This window comes from Scomber scombrus, chromosome 9 (assembly GCF_963691925.1).
Source record: "Scomber scombrus chromosome 9, fScoSco1.1, whole genome shotgun sequence".
Lineage (NCBI taxonomy): Eukaryota > Metazoa > Chordata > Actinopteri > Scombriformes > Scombridae > Scomber > Scomber scombrus.
Genome location: NC_084978.1, coordinates 16,619,545 through 16,641,881, shown reverse-complemented (window position 1 = coordinate 16,641,881; position 22,337 = coordinate 16,619,545). Strand labels below are relative to the sequence as shown.

Genomic DNA, 22,337 nt, shown 5'->3' with positions numbered 1-22,337 from the left:
ACTTGCTCGAAGGACGCGGAGGGGCCCGGGGTGAAACACTCTGTAGGGGGTGGAGAGTCCTGCTGGTCCAGAGCGGGCCTTGGCCAACGCTCATAGAACTTGACAAAGAACAGCGGATCTTTGAAGGGCCCCCCGTAGATGATGGCCTGCATCAGGTAGATGAGGCCAACAACCATTAAGCTGATGAGGATGAAGGGCACGAAGGGCCTGAAGTGGTCCCAGGCCACCCCAAACCCATATCCCAGGCCACTGAACCCGTCCTGGTTCCCTGTGTGGGAGGTGTGGCGAGACGAGTCTGGGGCTGGAGTGCTATTAGAGGATTCGTTACCTGAATTTGAAGCCATGAGACAGGCGGCAAGACAGCACAGTACCTGAGTGTCTATTTAGCTCTTCAGCTGCTGTTAGTGCTCACTTTCCTCCAAAAAAGGATCATAAGGAAGGAAACCGGCCATGCAGACACTCCCCAGTGGTGTGGTTTCCCTAAATGATCATGCATGGTAACCTGGCAAGCGGTGTCCTTTCAGCACCCTCCAATAGATCCTCCAGCGCTTAAATCCTCCAAACAATCACTCCTCCCTGTCCTTCAGTCTTATCCTCCCAGCAGTTTCTTCCCCGGCACTGATGTGCTGGATTTAAATGTCGCTGCTCATGTACGAGTTTTAAGAGAGAGTTAGAGAGGAAATGAAGAACAGCGGGTGATCCCTAAATAGATATGACACCAAGTGTGACAGGACACAGGGAGGGAGGGAGAATTTGCTGCGTTTGGTGGTCTCAAGTTTAAGGAATGGGGTTCGTGACCAGCTTCACAGGTTACAGACAACAAACACACCCTCGAGGACTAATACAGACACACACACACACACACACACAGACACACACACACAGACACACACACACAGACACACACACACACACACACACACACACACACACACACACACACACACACACACACACACACACACACACACACACACACACACACACACACACACACACACACACACACACACGTCAGTCAGTTTGAACCAGCGAGAGCACAAAACCATGTGTGTTTAGTTTACTAAAGCTCTGATGATACATGATGAATACTAACTACACTGTGGCACCTGTGGCTCCAAGTACAGCTGCAAGATTGTTATTAAGCTGCGTACATCTGTGCAGGGTCAGGGTTTCATAGAGACAGAGGTAACAAGTACCAAATGCCCCCAATCCAAACCCAACATTCACTTAAAAAAAAAAATTATTTAGAGATTTCATTTTTTTATTTATTCTGTTAACTGTTGTTACTTTCTTTAAATTGTATATCCTGACACAACGATCAGTTTTAAAGTCCTCTAATACTCAAAGTGTCAAGTATCAAAAAAAGTTTGAATCCTGTCAGATTTGTAGTCTTGTTAGCTGATATTTGTTTATCAGATTTTTCTCAATTTAAATCAATTTTCTATTTTTTTTTTACTGTTTTCTGGAGACAAAACTTTGCATTAAGAACTTTGATTTATATTGTTAAATGAAAAAAGGGTCAAAAGAAATATACAGAATGTTCCCCAAAGTAAGTTATCTGAGACTGGCATCGTATCCATTAATAGTTTTTCTAGCAGAAATGTCAAGCATATGATGGTTCCAGCTTCTCTCACATGACAATTTGTTTCTCTCATTATACTGAACATCATATTTTTGAGTGTGGCTGACATTATTCACCAAGTTTTTAGGCTAAACAATTAATCCATAATTGTTCAACTTTTTTGTTAGCTTAGTCAACTTTATGTATATTTAACTATCTCTAAATACATGTTTGTTAAATACGTGCTATGTGTAAGGTTTGAATTGTAATTATAAACTCCCCTCATGTTCCTAAAATAGCCAAATTCTCTGGGGTGAAAGAAAAAAGAAAAAAGAAAAAAAAGGTAGAGGACATAACCATCACTTTTAGCTACAGCCCTGCCTGCATCTTAGACACATGAATTGTAAATGGGGTCTTCTATTTTTCAGTTCATGTAAAGCATGAAAAAACATTTCAAGTCACAGACCAACACATTCACATCGTAACCCGACTTAATATCAAACTTTCACACTCTAATGTGCTTTTAACACCCTCGTGATTCAGCAGGTGTTTTTCAGTCTGCGTGGGAAGCATTTCAGGCATACTGAAGACACGTTCCCGTACTCAAACAACCCTCGTGCATTCCTCTGACATGTCTGGAGCCTGAAGAACATACAGACTGATACACATGACAACCAGAGATGACAGCCAAGCTGAGAACGTCAGCACTTAACAGTATTTAAATGTGGGTTTATGCAGGAATGGACACATGACCAGAGCACAGTTTGGAGGTCTTAAGTTGGGAGATGAATGGGTTTGTTTTGACACAAATGACTTCACGGATAAAAAGCCTTGATAATCAGCACACCCAAAAATACAAGCCTAATACAGCACGCTGGCGTTTGGGGGCGAATATCTGACATAGTGTCAAATTTGAGCGTTTGCCATTTGCCTTAACGAGAGTGCGGGGATGAGATTACTAGACCGACAGAATGCCTCTCTTTAATTAGACATGTATATCTAAATGCTACAGTTGTTCCTCACCTCACCACACAGCAACATCAATCACACATCACTTAATCTTGTCTAAGAAAAGATCTTTATTTATAAAAACAGTTTTACCAGTTACATACTTTACTGAAAAAAGCAACTTCTCAGAGCCAAGGCAGGTATGAATGGTACATCATAATTTTACATGGATAGGCAACATTACAAATATAGTATGTGTGTGGAGAGTAAAAAAAAAGAAAAAGAAAGAATAAACGACACAAAGATGATTGGTCTCTTTTGCCATAAAAACAATACGGTGGTAAAACGGACTAAAATTTAGAACAAATTGCATATTGCTCTCACCCACCACACCCACACATACAAACCCCGATATAAAATAAAAACAAAACCAGACACAAAGTGAAAAAAGGAGAAAAAAAACAAAAGTAGATCACTGACCAAAATGTGCTTTCTGTCCAACTCCATAATTAAAATGCATCTCTCCCAATCTGTCTGTCCAAACTCGAGTTTCCTCTGAGTGAAGAAGCCTCCCAATTTTGTCTTTTTTTGGTAAAAACAGCTGGCACAAATGTCAATGTGCACATGAGTGGCTACATCGTAAAAATAACATAAAGTAGTGATTTTTCTCTTCGATAAATGGGAATTGAAAAGGAGATAATTATTCGACAGTCCTTCCTGACGTATTTGTCGTGTAGATTGTGTCTAGTGTGAATCTTTAACATTAGAGACAGGGGTTTATTCACCTTCAGAAGCCGTTTGTCAGAGTGAATTAGTGTTTTTTTTAGTAGTGTATGTTCCCAGTTTCACCTCCCACTGCCAAGTTTGACACGTTGTACTGGTCTGGTCGGCTGAAGCCAGACAAAGTTAAAAACACAGCAGCGCAAACTGCCATTTTTATTCCATGTGGAGAGCGTGAGAGAGAAAAAGTTGGAAATTAAAGTTTCAAACACAAAAAGAGGCAGCTGGTACAAAAAGAAACTAACAAAAAATCTTCTTCTGTCACAGGAGTGGGAGCACAAGATAAAAACAGACAATATGAACGGATGAAATGAACGTGTGGTCTTCTGGGTCTGGTCCGTGCATGCGCACACACACACACACACTCATTCAAAAAAGGTCCATATTCATTTTCCAAAAGCATACACTCACACACACACGGCCACAGGTTTACTGTATGACAAATATACACACACCTGCCCTTTCTCGTCTACTTCTGTGCCCATCCCAACCAAGAGAAAATAATTCTACACAGGAAAATAAATCCTATATAAACAACATTCTCAATCTACAGGGCGGCCACGTCCCACCGGTTTGCCGGCACGTCCAAACCTCCCAACAATCCCAGTAAAGGGACGATTTAAATTAATGAGCCAAAACTAATGCAGTCATCCCATTCTCTTTTTATATATACAGTATATACCCTACATAGAAGTCTACGTACAAATTCAACATTAGGATGCAGGTGTTGGCAGCAACGTGTCAATTATGACAAAATTTACCAAAATGTTGACAATAGCAGGGAAAGAAAAAAAGAAAAGAAAAGAACAAGCAGGATGACAACACCAGAATTAAATGATTGTCAACAAAAGTGATTGCCTTTACAGAATAATTATAATTTAAAAACGGAATATACTTCTGTTGCTACAATGAATTTGTAAAAAGTAGGTTTGTATGTATCTGCACGTGTGTGTGTGTGTGTGTTTGTGTGTGTGTGTGTGTGTTTTTGCCCGCAACACAACCACTTTTCTTTGGATGCCAACCCTCATCACCTGGTCCCATCTGTCTGGTGGTAGAGAGATAAAGAGGGGGGAGGGAGAGGAAGGAGAGGAGGAGGAGGGAGAGAGTCCGTGCATCTGGATCTTCTCTCCTCAGTAGCAGTGGTAGGGCAGGGACGGCCCTGTCTGGGTGATGCACACTATCAGTTTTTCTGAAAGCACAGAGAGCAACAAGTTGATTAATAAACAGTCAGAATAAAAAAAGGAGTAAACATAAAATGTGGATAATTTACACAATAAACACGAAGGCAACACAGAGACTCACTCCGCGGTATAAGTATGGCACAATGCACAATAGTGATGTCACAATAACCAATGCTGCTACAGTATTTAAATACCTACATCAAATTACTTTAAATAACGTTTAAAGTAGGTACTGAACTGTACTGTAGTATTTTAACAAAGTACTTTGCTGCCATCAGAACATGTGAGCAGAAGTTCAATAAAAGTATAAATTGGAAGATGAAGAACAAAGAACTTTGATTAACGGAGATACTCTGTGAATTTACAGCATGTGGAGATAAAAGCAAGTTCAGGTAGAATCACCTGTCCAAACTGATCAAAAACTAAGACTAACTAAACTAAGACGCAGATAAAAAAATAACTGTGTGGAGGAGAAAAGTGTCAACTGAAAATCTTCAAACACCAGCTGAAAGTTAAGAAGGTAGCAGTGATAATATCTAGAAAAAAAAGAAGATTAGTAGTAACATTTTAGAAAAGTAACAAGAAATCAACAACTGATTACCTTTTTAGAGTCAATTCCCCAATGCCACTCATAAATAAGCATTCCTATTTCTAAAATCATGACAACTATTCTTTTATTATTAATTATATTTTTCTTGTTTAGTCATCAAATTTTAAAGTTTCAAAGTTAATCAATAGCCGGCAATATGTTGCCTAAAACCTAATACAGAAAGAATCAATTGAATTAGATCGGATGATATTCTGGGGTTTATGTTGTTGTAATTTCCTCTTCAGCCACTAGAGGACACGCATCCTAGAGTAGACTACAGGTTTAAAAAGGACAGCAGCAGACTGATATTTGATCAAGGAGTGGAGTCATTAATAGGTCAACAGCTGACAACAAAATAACAAATTGAACATCAGGTCAAAATGCCCGCTGCTAAAGCTACAAAGCTTAAGAGATTATTTTTCTCTGACATGACATTATTTTTCATTGATGCCATGTTACAATAGTGATGATTTTTTAGAGCTTTTCAAGATAATCAATAATACGAATAATCATTAGTTGCAACGCTCCAGCATTGATACCAAAGTCTAATTCTGTTATTGTGACAACACTAATGCACAAAAAAAAAAGTATTATTCTTTAAGGTTTTAAATCTTTATCATCAGCCTGGGTTCATCTCTACACCGAAACACTGACACAATGCACAAGGAGCACCTTGCAGCATACTATACCAGCGTTGACACGTCACATCAGGGTTTCATACAGTTAAATACTAGTACAGCAGACCTCAACCAGAGACAAAGACCAGGTTTCCCTGAGGGTTTGACGTTATAAAAGACAAAGGAACAGAGCTCAGAGTCCATGCAGGACAAGAGGTGAGTTGGACATACCATGCTGTTACATGCAGAGGGGGGTAGAGGGGAGGGGGGAGGGCTAACCATCGTAGGAGTCCAACAGGGGCAGGGAGCCCTTTCTGCCCCCATAAACCCCACGCTGAGAGACAACCAGAGAAACAGAAGAAGAGAGAGAAGAAGGGAAGAGGTAGTGAGTGTGAGAAAAGAAAAATGTCAGTAATTGTGAGGTTTTAACGGCTGCCAATGGAAAACAGGTTAAAGTCAGGAACTCTTTCCAGTGGTGCAGGCGGTCAGGGGTTAGTGTAGTTAAATAAGCAACATGTTTTAAAAAAGCTTGTTTTAAAAAAGTACCGGTAAAGTGTCTGTGGTCTCATCCAGAGTGTGTCTCCTCTCCCTCTGGTCCAGTGTAGAGTACGCTTCTGTGGAAAGATGACAAGAATGTGAAAAAATGACCCCAGATGTCATCTTAAAAACACACATTTTCCATAAGTCTGTGATGTTAAATGTACTAACCAGGGCCAAGGTCATTTAGTGGAATCATGTCCCTGTTTTCCCCTAAAATGAAGCAAAACAGAGTCATACAAAACCAATATCATCAGCTTTTCCCCACATCTTCTCCTTCTGTGAAATATCCCATCTTTAATCATTTTAACATCAATAATTTCTCCCACTGACCTCTGTCCAGCAGTGGCATGGTGCTATCTTCATAGGTGCCGTTGGCTCTGGTGCTTGGGCCGTTGGTCGTGCTGGTACTGGGGTTGAGGTTGACCATGAAGTCCGTCTTCTTCCAGCCGTCTTTTTCCAGAGGTCGACGTAGTTCCTTGTGGGCCCAGACAAGCTGCAGCACCTGGCCGGCCCCCCGCACCTCACGATCGGAGCGCTTACTGTAGAGCACAAAGAGAATTTTTTTTAAATTAGTCAGATGTTGAAATTAAGTGTCTTGTTTATGACACTGAACTAAGAGCTAATTAAGTTAAGCACTGTGTCACTGACAAATTAAACTTGTTTTTGAGCGAGGAACAACCTGCATTCATAGCAACAAATCATGAAAGTAACAAGAAAACATGAAGCACCACGTTTCCTGTTATATTCTTAGCTCACTTTACAAAACGCACTCACCCGTCTTTATTAATAAGCACCAGCCTCTCGATGCCCTGTGAGGCTCTAAGGGTCTTTGCTGCCTCCAGACTGTTGCCTAGCACCTCAGCGAGCGTGCTCAGTACAGACACCACCGTCTCCTCTGATAGAGTGCGTCCAGACTGGCTCTGGCCTCCAGGGAGGTTGGCCACAAGGTGAGGCACTGCATGCAAACCTACAGAAGGTTTTTATTATTATTATTATTATTATTATTATTAAGCAAACTGAGGAATTTAAAAAGGCATATTCTTTGATATGATATTTGAGAGTTTTGTACAATCCAACAATCATACCGAGCAGTTCACAGTTACGGTTGTCGATGGCCAGGTTCCTCAAGGCTCCAGACATTGCCCGAACCACGCGGTCATTGCCGTGAGCCAGTAGCTCTGCCATCATGGGAAGACCCTTCTCAAGACGCACCGTGGCCCGAATATACCGACCATACTGGAGAACAAGCACACCGAGAGGCAGAGGTCATTTTACATCGACAGCTGTTTCATTCAAGCAAGAAAAAAAAATAAACACAGCTGACTCAATCAGACTTTACTTTAACAGACCTAAAAAGTAATTCAGATTTCATTTAAGACAGTGACTTTTCTTAAGAACATTACTAATAATAAATTATACTGCGTTTTGTTTTGTTTTTTTACAGCACAGATAATGTTATTTAAGCATTAGTACTAACAGTCCATCGGCCTGCACACAGGTTCTGGACGGCACCGGCAGCAGCCTCCAGCACTGACGGGTTCTTGCTCTCTCTGAGCAGCGATGTGTAAACACGAACCACCTCCGGCTGGAACAACAGCTCGTAACCTGAGGTCAGCAGAGAGAGAGGGAGGGTGTCAGACATGACCGTCCTGAAAGTTTATTAAATATGACTAAAAATAAGTAATACGGTCAAATAAGTGAAGTGTGATGTAAACAATATGATAAAACATAAAAAGAGAAATCCACTAAAAAAGTCCCTAGTCCAAAAACAGATGTAATCTTTGTACAGGAAAGCAGCAGGTATTACATAAGACTGACAGCAGCACACAGAAATAAACAAGACCTGAAGGGATTTTGTCGTGTAAACCTGCTACCAGACAGACCGCTCAGAGGAAAAAGAAAAAAAGTCACACACACCTTTGGCAGGTGTTGTCCTCTTTGGAATGTCAACTTGGTCTCCACTTCCGTCATCTCCGTCCTTCTTTCCTGCAGACAGAAAAGAGAGAACAGGTAAGACTGAGCTAAAGAACTAATAAAGAAAGTAAGTGGAGTTGGATGAGATGAGCATTCACTTGGTACATTGTTAAAAACATATAAAATGCAACCATGCAACCGGTGGAACAAGCACTGTGACCATGCAATGGTGTTTGTGTGATGTCAGGTGATCATGCCGATGAACTGGATGTGAATTCAACAGTATTAGACATTCTTCTTTCTTTACTGAATGATATTCTGCGTTAGTAAAATGGCTGATAAGCGGTCAATAGCTTCACCAAGCGGACAATCTTACCTTTGGAAAACCACTCGTCTAAATACAGAACAGAAATGGGAGGAAGGTAAGGAGGGTGGGAAGAAAAAAGGGAGAAAGGAAAGAGGAAGATTGAAGGAGAGGGAAAAGGAAAAAGAAGGAAACAGTGGCAGAGTGTGAAAAACAGCAACAGGTGCTTCTGCAACCAACAAGCTCAAACGCAGCAGCAAAATCTCTGACACTGTGTAACTTGAACCAGTAGAAGCTGTCTGACACTGACCTTTGCCCTTTCGAGAGCCAAAGCAGCCACCTTTGTTAGCACCAGGCGCGGGTCCCTGGTTGACGGGTGCGGACTCTGCGTAGCGCTCACAGCTGGGGACTTCACGGTGAACCTGATAGGATAAATTCCTCAAGAGGCAGACGCAGTTCTCCACCAACTGCAGGAAGAGATGAGATGATCAAAGGTGGAGTCATACAAAGAAAGGTTTGACCTTATGATTAAAAAAGGACCAAATATAGAAATCTGTCTGGTGAAACTAGCATTAAAAAGTCATCAGTTACCTTATTATCCACATCTTTGCGGTTGATCTGTGATTGTACGACATACATGAGCGAATCCACCAATCCGGTGCACTCCCTCAGCTTTCGCCTGGCTTCGCTACGTTCTGAACTCACATTCCTGTTGAGGAGAGCAAAAACGTAAACGTATAATTTCATGCTCTTCTAAAAATAAATCTCTACGCCCTCTTCTTGGAAGACTTAGGTCAGTCTTGTACCTAAGGCAGCCAGCAGTGTTGGTCAAAGCGGTCTCCCATTCCAGATGACGGGGTTTGCAGCTCTCCTCTCCTCCATTGCTCCCTCGCTCCCAGCCCGAGTGGGGTACTACCACCTCATCAGCTAGGGCGTGCAGGGCGTGGTCCACAATCTCCATCTTTACAGAGTCGTGGGATGAGAGGTTCCATAAGGTGCCTGTGATGAAAGAAAAAATGTCACTGCAGCAGGTAGCTTGACCCTGAAAATAATAAAATATAAATTGAGGAATGAATCATGCCAAAGCTGTCAAAAGATCTAATTAGTCTATCATTTCCCTCTTTTGTATATTCAGATTTTTAAAGTAAGACCAATCTGACTGTTACAAAAGTGATACCTGTGATGGTGTCTGTGAGGTCCTGGTCACGGGTCTTCCTCAGTAACCGGACCAGAGCTGGCACTCCATCGCAGTTCTTGATGGCGATCTTGTTGTCTTGGTCTCGTCCGTATGAAATGTTCTTAAGTGCTCCGCAGGCTGAGTGGTGCACATCCTTGCTGGGGTGGTCGAGCAGTGACACCAAGGCTGGGATTCCCTTCAGACGACGCACCTCTGACTTAACCTGGACAAACACACACGATATCAAGGATTAGCCAAACAGATAAAACACAAAAAGATAACCGACTGTGCTGTTATACTTTATTTAAATGTCACTGATGGCTCGCTCACCTTATCATTTTTGAATGTAAGATGCTGGAGGAAAGCAGCAGCGTTGGTCTTGACAGGGTCCAGACGGTAGTTCAACATGGCGATCACCTCTGGCAGCTCTGGCTGTCTCCATGAAGAAGGAGGACCCTTCCTGAGCGTGCTGTCCAATGAAGCCATACTTCCTCTCTCCATCGTCATGGGAACACCCCAGGCATACGGATCACCTCCTCCCATATCACCGTCCAAAGTATCTTCACAGCTCCTGCACGTGGCACAAGAAGATGAAGAGAGAAATGTTTGTTATGTGCGTCTCAACTGAGATCTCAAGTAAGACGTTAAAATATTACACATCGGCTTTACCTGAGTCTTCGTCTGTCTATAGTACCACCGGGTCCAGGTCCCAGGCGTGGCATAGTGCCGTAACCTCCAGGGTGCATGGGTGGAGGCCCCATGCCGTAGTCATCATATCCCACACTCCTTTGGTCATCCTCAAGCCCATAGTGGCCATGGCCATACCGCATCTCCATCGCGGAGCCCATGGCTCTCATTCCACGGCCCACCTGGGGCTGTGCTGCATAGGGGTCAAGCTGCTGACGGCTTGGTGCCCGGTAGCCAGAATCCAAAGTCCTGTAGCCATCAACCGGTCTAAAAAAAAAGACCAGTTCAAGTGTTGGTTTAATGAGGGAAACAGTGAACAGTAACTATAGCTTAGTGTACGGTTAATACGGTGTCGACTTCGAGCCCCCTAACCATAAATTCTGCTCTCATCAGACTCCAACTAACTTGATGATTGAAGTGCACAGATAGGTTCTTTAACTTTCCATAAGGTGAAAAAAAAGGAAGGAAAAAATTAAATCACTTTGTCTACAATGTCTGTTGAAGTTTTTGAGTAAATACTGCAGTGGACACTATGGGGGAACCGAAAAGCAACTGTATCACTACAGAAGGCTTATTTCAGGTCCGGGGTCATTTTGGGGGAAAACCAAGACACAAATGTATGAATTACAGTTGTGGATCCAGGTCTGTGTTAACAGTGACAACTAGGGATTAATCTGTGACGGCTGACATTCAAGTTTTAATAGTTCAAATGTGGGCACAACATACGTTCATTACCCTGGTTTGTTACTTATCATAAATGTGATTTTTTTTTGATTGATAAAATAAATAATTACTATGTGGTTCATTAGGATGACTTGACTACAAATTCCTGTTCCATATAACTATCTCGCTGGGGTCCTGTACCTGTAGCGGTCGTCCATGTGTGAGCCCCTGCTCAGGCTTGTGTACGCCTCAGACGGCGCATCTCCCCGGTAGTCATTATAAGCCATTACAGGAGCGTAGTGGTAGTTTCTGGGTACTGTGGCGGTGGGGTAGTCTCCGCCTCCGACCTGCCTGTAAGGACGGTCCAGTGTGGCACTGTAGCCACCCATACCCGACACTGATAAGCCCCCATCAATAGACATTGAGTCAGAAGGTAGGACTGTGCGTGAGATTGGTTTCTTCATCTGCGGGAGAACAAGATGGAATATTAAAATATGTTTATGATAAAGGGTGTGAGTTCCTGGAATTATCCCACACAGCTGAATTCAACTGTTTCTTCTTTTAGTTGCTTTCTCTTTCGTTTTGACAAGAAGTAGTAAGCCTTGGCAGGATTTTTTGATGATATCTTGAAGCGTGTTTCATATCACCTACCCCATTGTCTGACCGTCGTGTGGTTCCTTCTTCAGAAAAGACTGAGTGTACTTCCTGTGATTCGTCCTCCGGTGTGTAGCTCTCATCTAGAGCGCCGTGTGCAGGGTCCACCATCCTGTACTGACACACACACACACACACACACACACACACACACACACACACACACACACACACACACACACACACACACACACACACACACACACACACACACACACACACACACACACACACACACACACACACACACACACACACACACACACACACACACGTTTAAATTATTGATCATTGATGCTTATTACAGAAACAAAAAATGACTCAAATCAAGCTCACAAGAGAAATTATACGCAGAAACACACCTGTGAGCCGTTAATATATGAGTCAATTAGTTTCAGTCGCTCTATGTCTGCATCCCCTAAACGCCCGTTCTGTAATGGGAGAGAGAAAAACACACAACTGTGAAATATTCAGTGTAATAATGACAAATTACAGTTTTACTGAGACAGTAATGCAAGTGTGGTTAAAGGCATGATTTCCTGCCAGTGCTGTCTACTTTCTTACAACCACCCAGATGATATTACTGCTGCTGAAGCACATTCAGCGCTGACTGAACTGTCCCTGCATTTTTATGGTCTGTGAATCACTGCGAGACATGAGGGAGGACGTTTTGGAAAGCAGCCATTCATCCCCACGCCAGACCTTCCTCCTGCTCTCCTCTGTTACATCATCAGTGACTGTCACACTGTATTTCTACCTAAACAGGAGTCACACTGACTATCAGTAGGGGCCTCAGGCTGAATCACATGTGGGGACACACATAATTGAGCTACTTTGGAAATCTTTTTCAGCAGCTGTTCCATCACTCATAGCTCAGTTCAGTATTTCTGTGTAAATACAAGTGAAAAAAGCGTTAAAATCAATGTAAAATGACTCCAGTTGCAGAAGCATGTCTTTCTGCACTTGATATTATGTCCACAGGGAGGCAGGGCTGTTATTAAAAAGCAATGGGAAGTGCAGACTACATTTAAAAGAAGAGGGGCACACTTCCTCTACAGCTGGTCCTTCCTATAATTCAGTTTGATTTACCAACAATTCTGTCGTGCTTTTAGAGAAGTGCTCTGAATGCAAGACTGTAATTATCATTATCATCATTCTTATTGTTAGGAATAAAATATTAACAGTTAGCACAAGGCCAAAAAATGTTTTTTGGCCTTCTTCCTCCAGCTGCCAGACACTAATGAAATACTTCCAAGAATTCACAAAGTCAAAACAAAAGATCTAATCAATGTCAGCATGTCCTTAAAAAGGAAGACAAATATTTAGGGGCAGATTCGACACTGTGATGCTCTCTCAGTGTACAGTGCCAAGAGCTGGAGAAGATGCTTAAACTGGCAATCCCTGAATACACTGTCTGACCTTCTGTGTAATCTGACAATGGCTCTGCTGCCTAATCGAAGGGCTAAAAAAACACAACAAAGAGGAGACAACAGTTAAGTCTTAAAACTCTCAGGGCAGAGCAAAAAGACAAATTCAGCACACAAAAAAACAAGGTCTGGGCGATATAGTAAAAGCTTTTTGGCCACAGTCATTATTTTAGATTGAAATGTCAATAATAATAATAATATATGAAAGATAATCAATTGAGTTTACAGTTTACACATAAAATAATCAGGTCGGAGTGTTTTTAGTTCAGCCACCAGTTTAAATACCTTATGGATCACTAAGAGCACAAATCATATATAAAAATCTAATTTTGCCCTATAAAAGTCATTGATTTTCCAATAAAAGTGTCCCATAAAACCACACATATTAAAGTAATAGACTATAAACAGTGTGCCAAAACCTCTGATGGTAGGGAAAAAAAACATTGTCTGATGGAATATATTATTACATTGCCCGACTCTTTTGCAAAAGCTGTAAAACAGAGCAGAAAAATAAGAACTACAAGTAATTTTATTAAATACTTGAATCACTAAGCATGCAATTATCATGCATTAGGTCAATGAATTAAAAAAACTTTCATGCAAAGTAAAAAATGATACAACAGGAACAACAGACGAAGAATCAAAGAGCTTGATATACGATTTAAATCAAAATAAGACAAAAATCCTTCATGATCAAAAGAAACCTGTTCATTATTACACACATTGGATGCAGGACTGTGCGACACATGCACGACAGATGACCGCATTCCTCACAACATGCTGCAGCAGGGAGGGAAATAACTGAGATACCACAAGAGGAGCTGGTGAAAAGGTGCATGTGTGTTTATGTCAAAGTGTATCCGGTGAGTGACACTGAAGGCATGCTGAACGTGAGATGTGGATATTAATGGCGCTGAAAGTATGTGCAGGCACAAAGCGATATGCTTGCAGATGAGGGCTGAAAGATGGATGGACTTGTGAGATACAGCTTGAATGCAGACTAGACATTTAATGGTGACGCACAAACAAAAAAACTGGCCGAGCGCTGTTGGAGAGGAGGCGGGACGGAGGCAGAGAGGGGTTTACTGATGGATGGAGGGATGTCAGAGGGAGAAAATGATGCATTAATTTATTGGGAGGATGATGATCCGGATATTTAGACGAAAGCATTAGCTATGTGATGTTGAGGAGGTGAAGATGGAGGGAGGGGAGGAGGGGGGCAGCTATTAGACGCTCTGGACGGGGATGTTACAGTTTGTTGGGGAGCGTTTACCTGTGTGTGAGGGAGGGGGCGACCCAGCGCCGAGGGGCTGGTGGCGGGGAGGCCCACTCTCCTCCTCTCATCCTCCAGCGCCCGGGTCAGCTGTTCAAACTGCACCTCCTGCTCCCTGACCGACTCCAGCAGAGCCGCTGCGCTCTCACACTGCTCCATACACACTACACGGCCCCAAAAGGGAGAAAGTGGGGGGGGGGGGGGGGTGGGCGTTACACACATCCATACAGCCTCATACACACACTACAGCACTGTCTAACAAAAACAGTCACAACTCTTCAAAGTACAGAAACGCAGCCTTTTGGGGTCTGTCATTAAGTAGGAAGCTTAAGCCTGATTTGTCTGTTGACAGATTTTGTTTGGTGGCTGCGGCTGCGACGCCTTCTTGGAGAAAGCCTTCCTGGAAAGCCATGAGCAGTGGGATTGCATAACAGAGGCTTTGGCCTTAATAATGAATATAGGAGTCACCACCACTGTGAAGACGTGACATAAAATCTTCTTCAGAAACACTGGGATTTTTTTTGCACAACGTCCTTTGAAAGCCTGTTGTGGCTTCATGATTCATTCATTCATTCCTGGTGACCGTCCTTCTCAAATGTAATGCCACTGTGAGCAACACCTGTCCACACAGCAGTGATGATGAAACTTAAGCTGAAAAGGTCAGTCATAAATCAAAGTCAAGCTTCTTTTTTTGGGGGGGGGGTTTAGCTTCTCAAATGTGAGGATTTGATGTTTGTTGTTGCCTTGTATGATAATAAATTGACCATCTTTGGATTTTAGACTGCTGGCCAGGTAAAAAGAAAAGCTATTTGAACATATTGTGGGATGTTACAATGAGGAGTTTTCACTATTTTCACATCCTGTTATATACAAAACAATTTACTGAGAAAAGAATCTGTAAACAATTCAAACCAACAATACATCACAACAATCTTGTTACACTGTAAACTATAAATACTACAGTGATGTTATTTCCATGTTGGTGACACATGAAACAACAGGACATTGGCATGAAAACTACTAATTACTGCCATCAAAGCATAACTCACTTGACTAGCATGCCACTATAAATTTGCCTGGTCTGATAGAAGTAGGAGCGGAGGGCGGAGCAAAGAGTCAGACACTTTAAAACTCTGCTTAATGCACTGACCATAAATATTGAAGCATACTGATGAAGATAAAGTGGAAATGGCTACTGAAATGTTACATTTGTCTTCAGCACCATCCTCTAAAAAGCAGCTTGATAAAGTCATTACCATTCAACATATGCAGGGTGGAGTTCCCCGGGCTTTTGATCCTCTCAGACACCACACCCGAAAGTGTTTTTTAAATATGGTCCACGGACAAAGGCGGATGTTTAAAGATAAAACCTCTGCAGTGTCTTTATGTGTAGACTTTGCAAAACAGACCTGACGCATTTCTGCAGCGCTACTAAAAAAACTAATCTTGAAGTCCACAGCATTGTTGTTTTTTTCCCCCTCTCTCCACCATTTAGAGAAATGTGAGGAGTTAAGCCCAGAAGCATGGCGCAGGTCTAAATTTAAGCTTTTCAGATTTTCTGTGACTAGTTTATCCGAGCATCAGGAGCTCAATTTAATGACAATACAGATACAGTATCCATAACAAAAAGACTGCCAAAAGAGGAGGAGGCCTGTTTCAGATTACAAGAAAGCACTTTTTTATACTTTTAGGATGAAGCTTATGATACAATATTCAGTCCAGGAGGGAACTGCACACTTCTCTTTGTGGTTTTAAGCACCACAACAGAGACACACTGCAGAGGTCATGACAGAAAATCTGAAATACACACCTTCACCTGCGGGCGTGGTTTGTTAGAAGAGGTGAGAGATCACGCCAAGGTCAGAGGTTGAGCTCTAGTTGCTCATGGGTAGAAGGTCACCGAACCACCGAGCCCAGAAACAGGAGGATTGGACTACAGAAAATGAAGAGAGATGTTTCAGTGAAGGCACCTCTGTTTGAAAGGCAGCAACATGGTGAGAATACCGTGCAAGTGTGTCAACAGGGGGGACGATGTGTTTGCTGTGTGTGCACAAAAAATAAGAGATAGCAAGAGAGAGAGAGAGAAAGAAACATACAGTAGCACCAGCCTTCAGACACACCCTGTATTTATTCAACATTTGGCCTGTGGACGGCAGCTAGCAGCGGGAAGTCCACCAAACTCCAGCTCTTTCTGGGCCAGAGAACATTGACTGTCAGCATACAGGAAACACAGTTTTAGAGACTCTAACATCATCCAAAAAAAAACAGACTCTCTTTTCTAATCAGTCTTCATCTGCCTCTGGCCCGACTGTCAGTCCGCTACTCTTGTTCTCTCGACTTGACTGCCATTTTATCCCTCCCTCTCTCTCTCCCTTTGTTATCCTGGCCGTGCTCTAAGTGAAAGACTTGTTATATCAGAGCCAAACAAGTAGAGACTCAGATCCTCTTATCAGTGGATACAGCAGCAGCCTGGCTCCCTGTCAGGGCTGGCTTGAAAGGTGAATAAACTCTGTGCCCCCCCCATCCAACACACACACCTGCATAACCGGTTGGACAAGTTAGAGGAGGGCTGACCAAATTTCAGTTTCTCATTGTCTCTCTCTGTCTGGCCAACATGCATAAACACACATTTCTGAGAAACACAGCGGCCTGTATTTACATTTTAGCCAGCAGGTGTTTGTGTGGAGTGTAGAGTGTTAACAAGTGGAAATAAGACATGAACGAAGGTGTCGGATGAGTTCAATGGGACAGACGGACGATGAGAGACGGCTGACTCACAGTTTCGCCTGCATCAGATTGTGCAAATCAAAGATATGACATGATGATATCAGAAGTTAAATGGATGATTACAACACCCTTCACCTGGTAATATGAATCTGTGGAGCCTGCGTCTGTTCCTGTATATGTGTCAAATCAATGACTAACTTACACACATACGTAAATATGACTCCCAGGTTGGGGTGTGCCCAGTGTGGGAAAAAGGGGAGGGAAATGGGATGGCCGGATAGTCTGACGAGAAAACAAGGAGTGGCTGAAGTGCATTAAGGAAGAATTTGTAAAAACCAAAACCAGGATTTGCATGCAGGATAGGCATGACCGACAGGAAGGCATGATGTCACTGTCACACACACACAAAACCCTTTGCTTAGTAGCCAAGGCGCCCCAGAGCCACAACCTCCCACCTGAGCAAATCAAAAACCGCTGTCCTGTACCACACATGCCTATATATGGTCACAGCCAGGACAGGACTGTTATTATATACTACAGACAGAGACAGGCAGAGCACACGAGCAGAAAACAAATAAGACAAGTAGAAAGACTGGCATTGAAAAAGACAGCAGGTGGTGGGGGGCGAGAGGGTAAGCAAAGGAGAAGAGGAGGGAGAAGAGATAAGGAAAGGAGAACTGAACAAAAGATAAAAGCTAATCTTGCATTCCTAACATTGTCTCCTGCCAATTCAGCACAGCAACCGACCCACTGCACTAAAGGAGACCTGAGCAGGACTCGGTTTACTGTACCAAGACGCAGCATTTCAAGGCAATAAGTCACAATGACCAGAACATTAACAAAAACAAAACTACTTAACCAAATCTATTCTCCTGTGCCATCTTTCCTTAATTTGATAAATCACATAAACACTGTCTCGCCACTTCTCTTTATCTCAGACATAGTAATTAGTTATCATTAATATGCTACATGCTTTCTTTTCCCAGTTTAGAGCGTGGCTGTCATTCACCCGTGATGAATTATAGACTGACAATGATATTACTTGGCAAGTGTTCTTGGCAATGTATACGTGTGGTTAAACCGCAGCCAGAGGAGGGAATCTGCAGCTGTCAGTCTGCGGAGGGTTAGCGGGAACAATGAGAAGTTTGTTGCAACTGAGAGCACGGGCGCAAGTGTGAAAGAAGTTAGAGAGCAAGGAGGATATCCAGTAAAATGTGCAAAAGGTCCACATGCACATTTGAGCGCATCTGTGTTTGTGTGCATCTAGGAAGGAGGGGGTCGAGCTAATGCGGCTGTATTAACACTCATGACTCCTGCCCTCCGCCTTTCACAGCTGTTAGTTTTGGCCTTGGAAGTCAGCGGTGAGTTTCGTCGAACAATGAAAACAATCAGCGCTGTCCCATCGCCACTCCCCTCCCTTTCCCCTTCTCCCCACTTCCTGAGAAACAGGATGTTATGGATTGTACATCAGAGATGAGTAAAAAGGGACGCAAAAGCCACACACTGGTCTGCAAAGAACCGTTCTCCTCATCAGCACTCAATACACACAAACCATGGCGGTCAAAACCACTCAGTGACGGTTGGATTCCTCCATTATCGGAATGCTTGTGCCGTGAAAATTCCCAACGGTCAATATGTTCATCATATGACCGCAAACTACTTCTCGTTTTTCTAATATTGTCGTCTATCTACCGATTTCAGTTCTGCTTTCACAGCCTTTCAGAAGCAATTTTTATCTCACATGGCTGAGACATCACATTTTCATATTTAAAAAAAAAAAAAAAAAAAAAAAAAAAGAGCTGTTCCCATCTACTGAATCAGCACTTTAGTCAATCAAATTATTTAATGAGTAAGAGATTTCTAAAGCATCTCAAATGTGATTTTTTTCTGGTTTTATTTGTCTTCTATGATAAACATTTTAAATAAGTTTATGCTTTGGTCTCTTAAATGGGCAAAACCAGCAATGTGAAGACTGTCATTTAATCAAAAAAAAGATGAAAATAGCTGTTCGCTCCAGTCCTCTTTTTCCTGAGATAAAGAGTGGAACTGAAATTAAGAAAAACTGCAAAAGATACCTTAAGAGAACAGAAACTAGTAAGCGAGAGAAAAAAAAAACATGGGTTGAAACATCTTTTGACTTCTCCACGAAAGTGTTCAAAAGTTTGTGTGTAAAACAAAAACAGTATCAAAAAAAAGAAGTTAAACTTTTACCAGAGGGCACAGAGGAAAGGGTCAAGATCTGCTTTCTCAAACATGATGGCAGCAAACGGTCAAAATGTCAAGCAGGATGACTTAAAGGTCAACACACACACACCTCTCAAACATCATAATCATGCCTTTACGCACCACGAGTCATACAGCTCAATCTGATACTGGACCATCAGTCAGCGTGACTCACTCAACTCTGTCAGAAGACATCTGTGATCCTATGAACCAACAATGCAGCCTTTGTGCACTTAACAAAGCACTGGTTCATGCAATGAGCGCCTACACCTGCCACCGGCAGCTCCCTGAAACAACACAGTCACAGTCAAAATGCACATCTGTCCATGCATCTCTACGTTAACCTGACGTTGAAATTTGTGTGATGTCACTGGCGCTGGTTTAAGCTGAGCGTGGCTTGTAATGGGATTGAAGCTTTAGTCCGCTAATCCACTTACTTCCTCACACATACACACATACACACACACACAATTAACGTGCATGCACAGACATGGTCATGCACACACACACAAACATATTAGGTTGCTCCGTGTGGATTAACCTGCACACCTCAAGAGAGCAGACACAATTGCAGCCTGAGTTGGGAGCATGCATCAACAGTCAGACAATGACTAAGAGACGAAGAGGCAGTCAGGAGGCTGATACATGGGTGTTCAGGGGCATATGGTGTTATTAGTGGTGGCACCTGCAGAACATCAGAGCCAACATCAAATTAGCCACAGACATGACACACAGACACTCAGTACAAACCTGCAGTGCTAAAGATGTATTCAGATCCTTTACTTACATAAAAGTAGAAAAATTGTCTAAAAATACTTTATCACAAAGGTGCTTAATTCAAGATATTACTCAAGTTATATCAGCACAATACGTATCAGAAGTAGTTGTTATGCAGACTGCCTTCTTTTACAGAGTTATGTTATTATAAGTTTTAATCACTAACCAATAAGAGCATTTTAATGATGTAGTTCATCAATGTGGAGGCAATTATAGATACTTCAGGGAGATTAATGGTACTGCACCATATTATAAGTGTACTGTTATTTTAAATAACATTTTATATAGCACCTTTCATACATTAATGTGGCTCAAAGAGTATGTAAAGAGCAGGCAATTTAAACAAATATTATTTTAAGTAAAGTCTTAACTTTAAAACTAAAATGCAGAAGGAGGAAAAAGATGTACTGAAGCAGCAGTAAAAATTAGCACACAATGGAAAATGAAAATGATAAAAGTGTGTCCCAAAGTTGTACAACATTGTTTACAAGGGGACAGCTAGTTAACCTGTTCTCAGACTGACAGTTATCCACACCCAGGTATTTTCCTACCAAAACAAGTTCATACAGGACCCACCAAACAGGTTCACAAACTAACAGTCACAATCCCAGCCTGACAACAGACTACAACTGGAGGACCACCACCCTTGAAAGAGACGCATTCAATTACACAAAACCGGACTGACAAAAAAAAAAGAGTAGAGGTTTCCAATTACCTTTGAACTACACATTACTGATAACTACTGAAGAGCTGAAATCTTTTTTCGTTTAGAAAAATGCTTAAAAACGAAGCAACGTGATTAAAAAAAAATTCCAGTCAAAGCACGGAAAATGTGTATATCTAGTCACCACATATCTAAACAGTGTAAATATATATACACGTTTTTATTTCCCCCGTGTTTTTCCTCCCAGCCCTTAACCATCAGGAGCCGCTAACATTTAGCTAGCATCCCCCAGATCTGACCAGATAGCACCGACTGTCCTGAACTGATTTGCTGAATTAAAAAAAGAAAGAAAGAGAAATGTAGGGCAGCAGCATCGAACCAGAGCTGGCAGTATTAACCAGCCAGCTGAACAACAACAAGACGCCGGTATGAAAAAAAACCCGAGTGTCTGGAACAAAGACATTGGAGTGTTGAGCTGCTCGGTGGCTGTGCTAACGCTGCTGTACAGATAAATGACAATGTTGGAGAATCAAATCAGCCACAGTTGGTGAGACGGGGTAAAAAAAAGCTCCACTCTGCACCCGTGTGACCTGGTTTGGCTGTCTTGCTACGTTAGCATCACAATAACCCACACACACATAGCCGACAGCCAGGCTAGCGTGTTTAAGTTAGCATAGCAAACATAGATTAGCCCGCGAGAAGCTAAAGTTAAGCGGCCTTTTGGAGCTAATTTACACCTTATTCTCAGCATCGGTGGTTATTATCGCGTTATTGAGTGAGGCTGCTTTCTTTTGTCGGCTATCAAAGAGGGAGCACAGTAGAAAAAAGCAAAGCCTCGAGTGTAACTTTAGCTCCGTTAGCCGCTCGGTGAGTCGTGTTGGTGATCTGTCGATGATGGGACCACTCCTTGCCAACGCTGCAGTGCACCCATCTGTACACATTAAAAAACGCGGCCTCCTGTTATATTAACAATCTGCTAACAGGTTTAATTTTACTCACCTGTTCGTGGAAAGCCAGCCTCGGACTATTCCGTTTTTTTAGTGTGTTTTCACCCCTCTTTTTTCCCCCTCCTTCCCTGGCTTCTGGGTCAAGCTCGTTAAAGACGAAGCGACATCACCGAGTTTTTCTATCAAAGAGAGGGCGGGATCATCTAGCTTTACCGTAAAATACCCACACGGCGCACACGTAAATTCCACTCCTCATACAGGTGTTCCCCCCACAAGTTGCAGGGCGGGCCCCAGTCATGCAGTTATCAGCTGTGAACACACACACTGACCGTAAGAGGACGAATATGATTGAGAATTTGTAATAAGTGAGTAGAATAGTGGCAAAAGTAAGCTACCTCCCTCCGCCTCCTCCTCCGCCTCTCTCCTCCCATTTATTTCCGTCTGCAGCTCCCTCACATATACACACACTGATGTCATTTCATTGATTGCCCAAGAACAATAGACTGAGAGGAAGCGGCATTTCGTGGGGAAGTACAACAACAGCATTCTTCACAAACACGACAAAACTACTGGCACATAAAACCACTACCAGTGACTATCACAGCCTCCACATGTGGGCGATCAGTAATGGATTACAGCTGATCATCAGTTACTGTAATCACTTGATTATTAAGTCACGCA

At 42.4% G+C, this 22,337-nt stretch overlaps 1 protein-coding gene across 3 annotated transcripts; it reads right to left on the bottom strand.

The window, feature by feature from the left end:
* Positions 1–2,625: 2,625 nt before the first annotated feature.
* On the bottom strand, positions 2,626–22,004 carry LOC133985530 (catenin delta-1-like). 3 transcript variants are annotated; one of them, XM_062425193.1, is made up of 22 exons: positions 21,709–22,004; positions 16,129–16,251; positions 14,319–14,482; positions 11,981–12,049; positions 11,616–11,735; positions 11,166–11,428; positions 10,284–10,568; positions 9,945–10,185; positions 9,615–9,837; positions 9,244–9,436; positions 9,029–9,146; positions 8,748–8,904; positions 8,510–8,527; positions 8,137–8,205; positions 7,697–7,824; positions 7,305–7,455; positions 6,994–7,186; positions 6,550–6,758; positions 6,388–6,429; positions 6,226–6,293; positions 5,911–6,013; positions 2,626–4,480 (listed from the first exon to the last, which is right to left on the bottom strand). In XM_062425193.1, exons 3-21 carry the CDS (start codon positions 14,475–14,477, stop codon positions 5,954–5,956), a joined length of 2,766 nt encoding a protein of 921 aa, XP_062281177.1. In that variant the 5' UTR covers positions 14,478–14,482; positions 16,129–16,251; positions 21,709–22,004; the 3' UTR covers positions 2,626–4,480; positions 5,911–5,953. The 3 variants fall into 3 exon arrangements, with proteins under 3 accessions (XP_062281177.1, XP_062281178.1, XP_062281179.1); XM_062425194.1 differs by lacking the exon at positions 5,911–6,013 and having other exon boundaries at positions 2,626–4,481; XM_062425195.1 differs by lacking the exons at positions 14,319–14,482; positions 16,129–16,251.
* Positions 22,005–22,337: the final 333 nt, after the last annotated feature.

Excerpts from the sequence above, each read along its gene's own strand:
- LOC133985530 (XM_062425193.1), bottom strand. The coding sequence starts at position 14,477 with ATGGAGCAGTGTGAGAGCGCAGCGGCTCTGCTGGAGTCGGTCAGGGAG. Across the intron at positions 12,050-14,318 it reads GCCCCCTCCCTCACACACAG|AACGGGCGTTTAGGGGATGC; the intron begins GTAAACGCTCCC and ends CTCCCATTACAG. Across the intron at positions 6,294-6,387 it reads ACTAAATGACCTTGGCCCTG|AAGCGTACTCTACACTGGAC; the intron begins GTTAGTACATTT and ends ATCTTTCCACAG.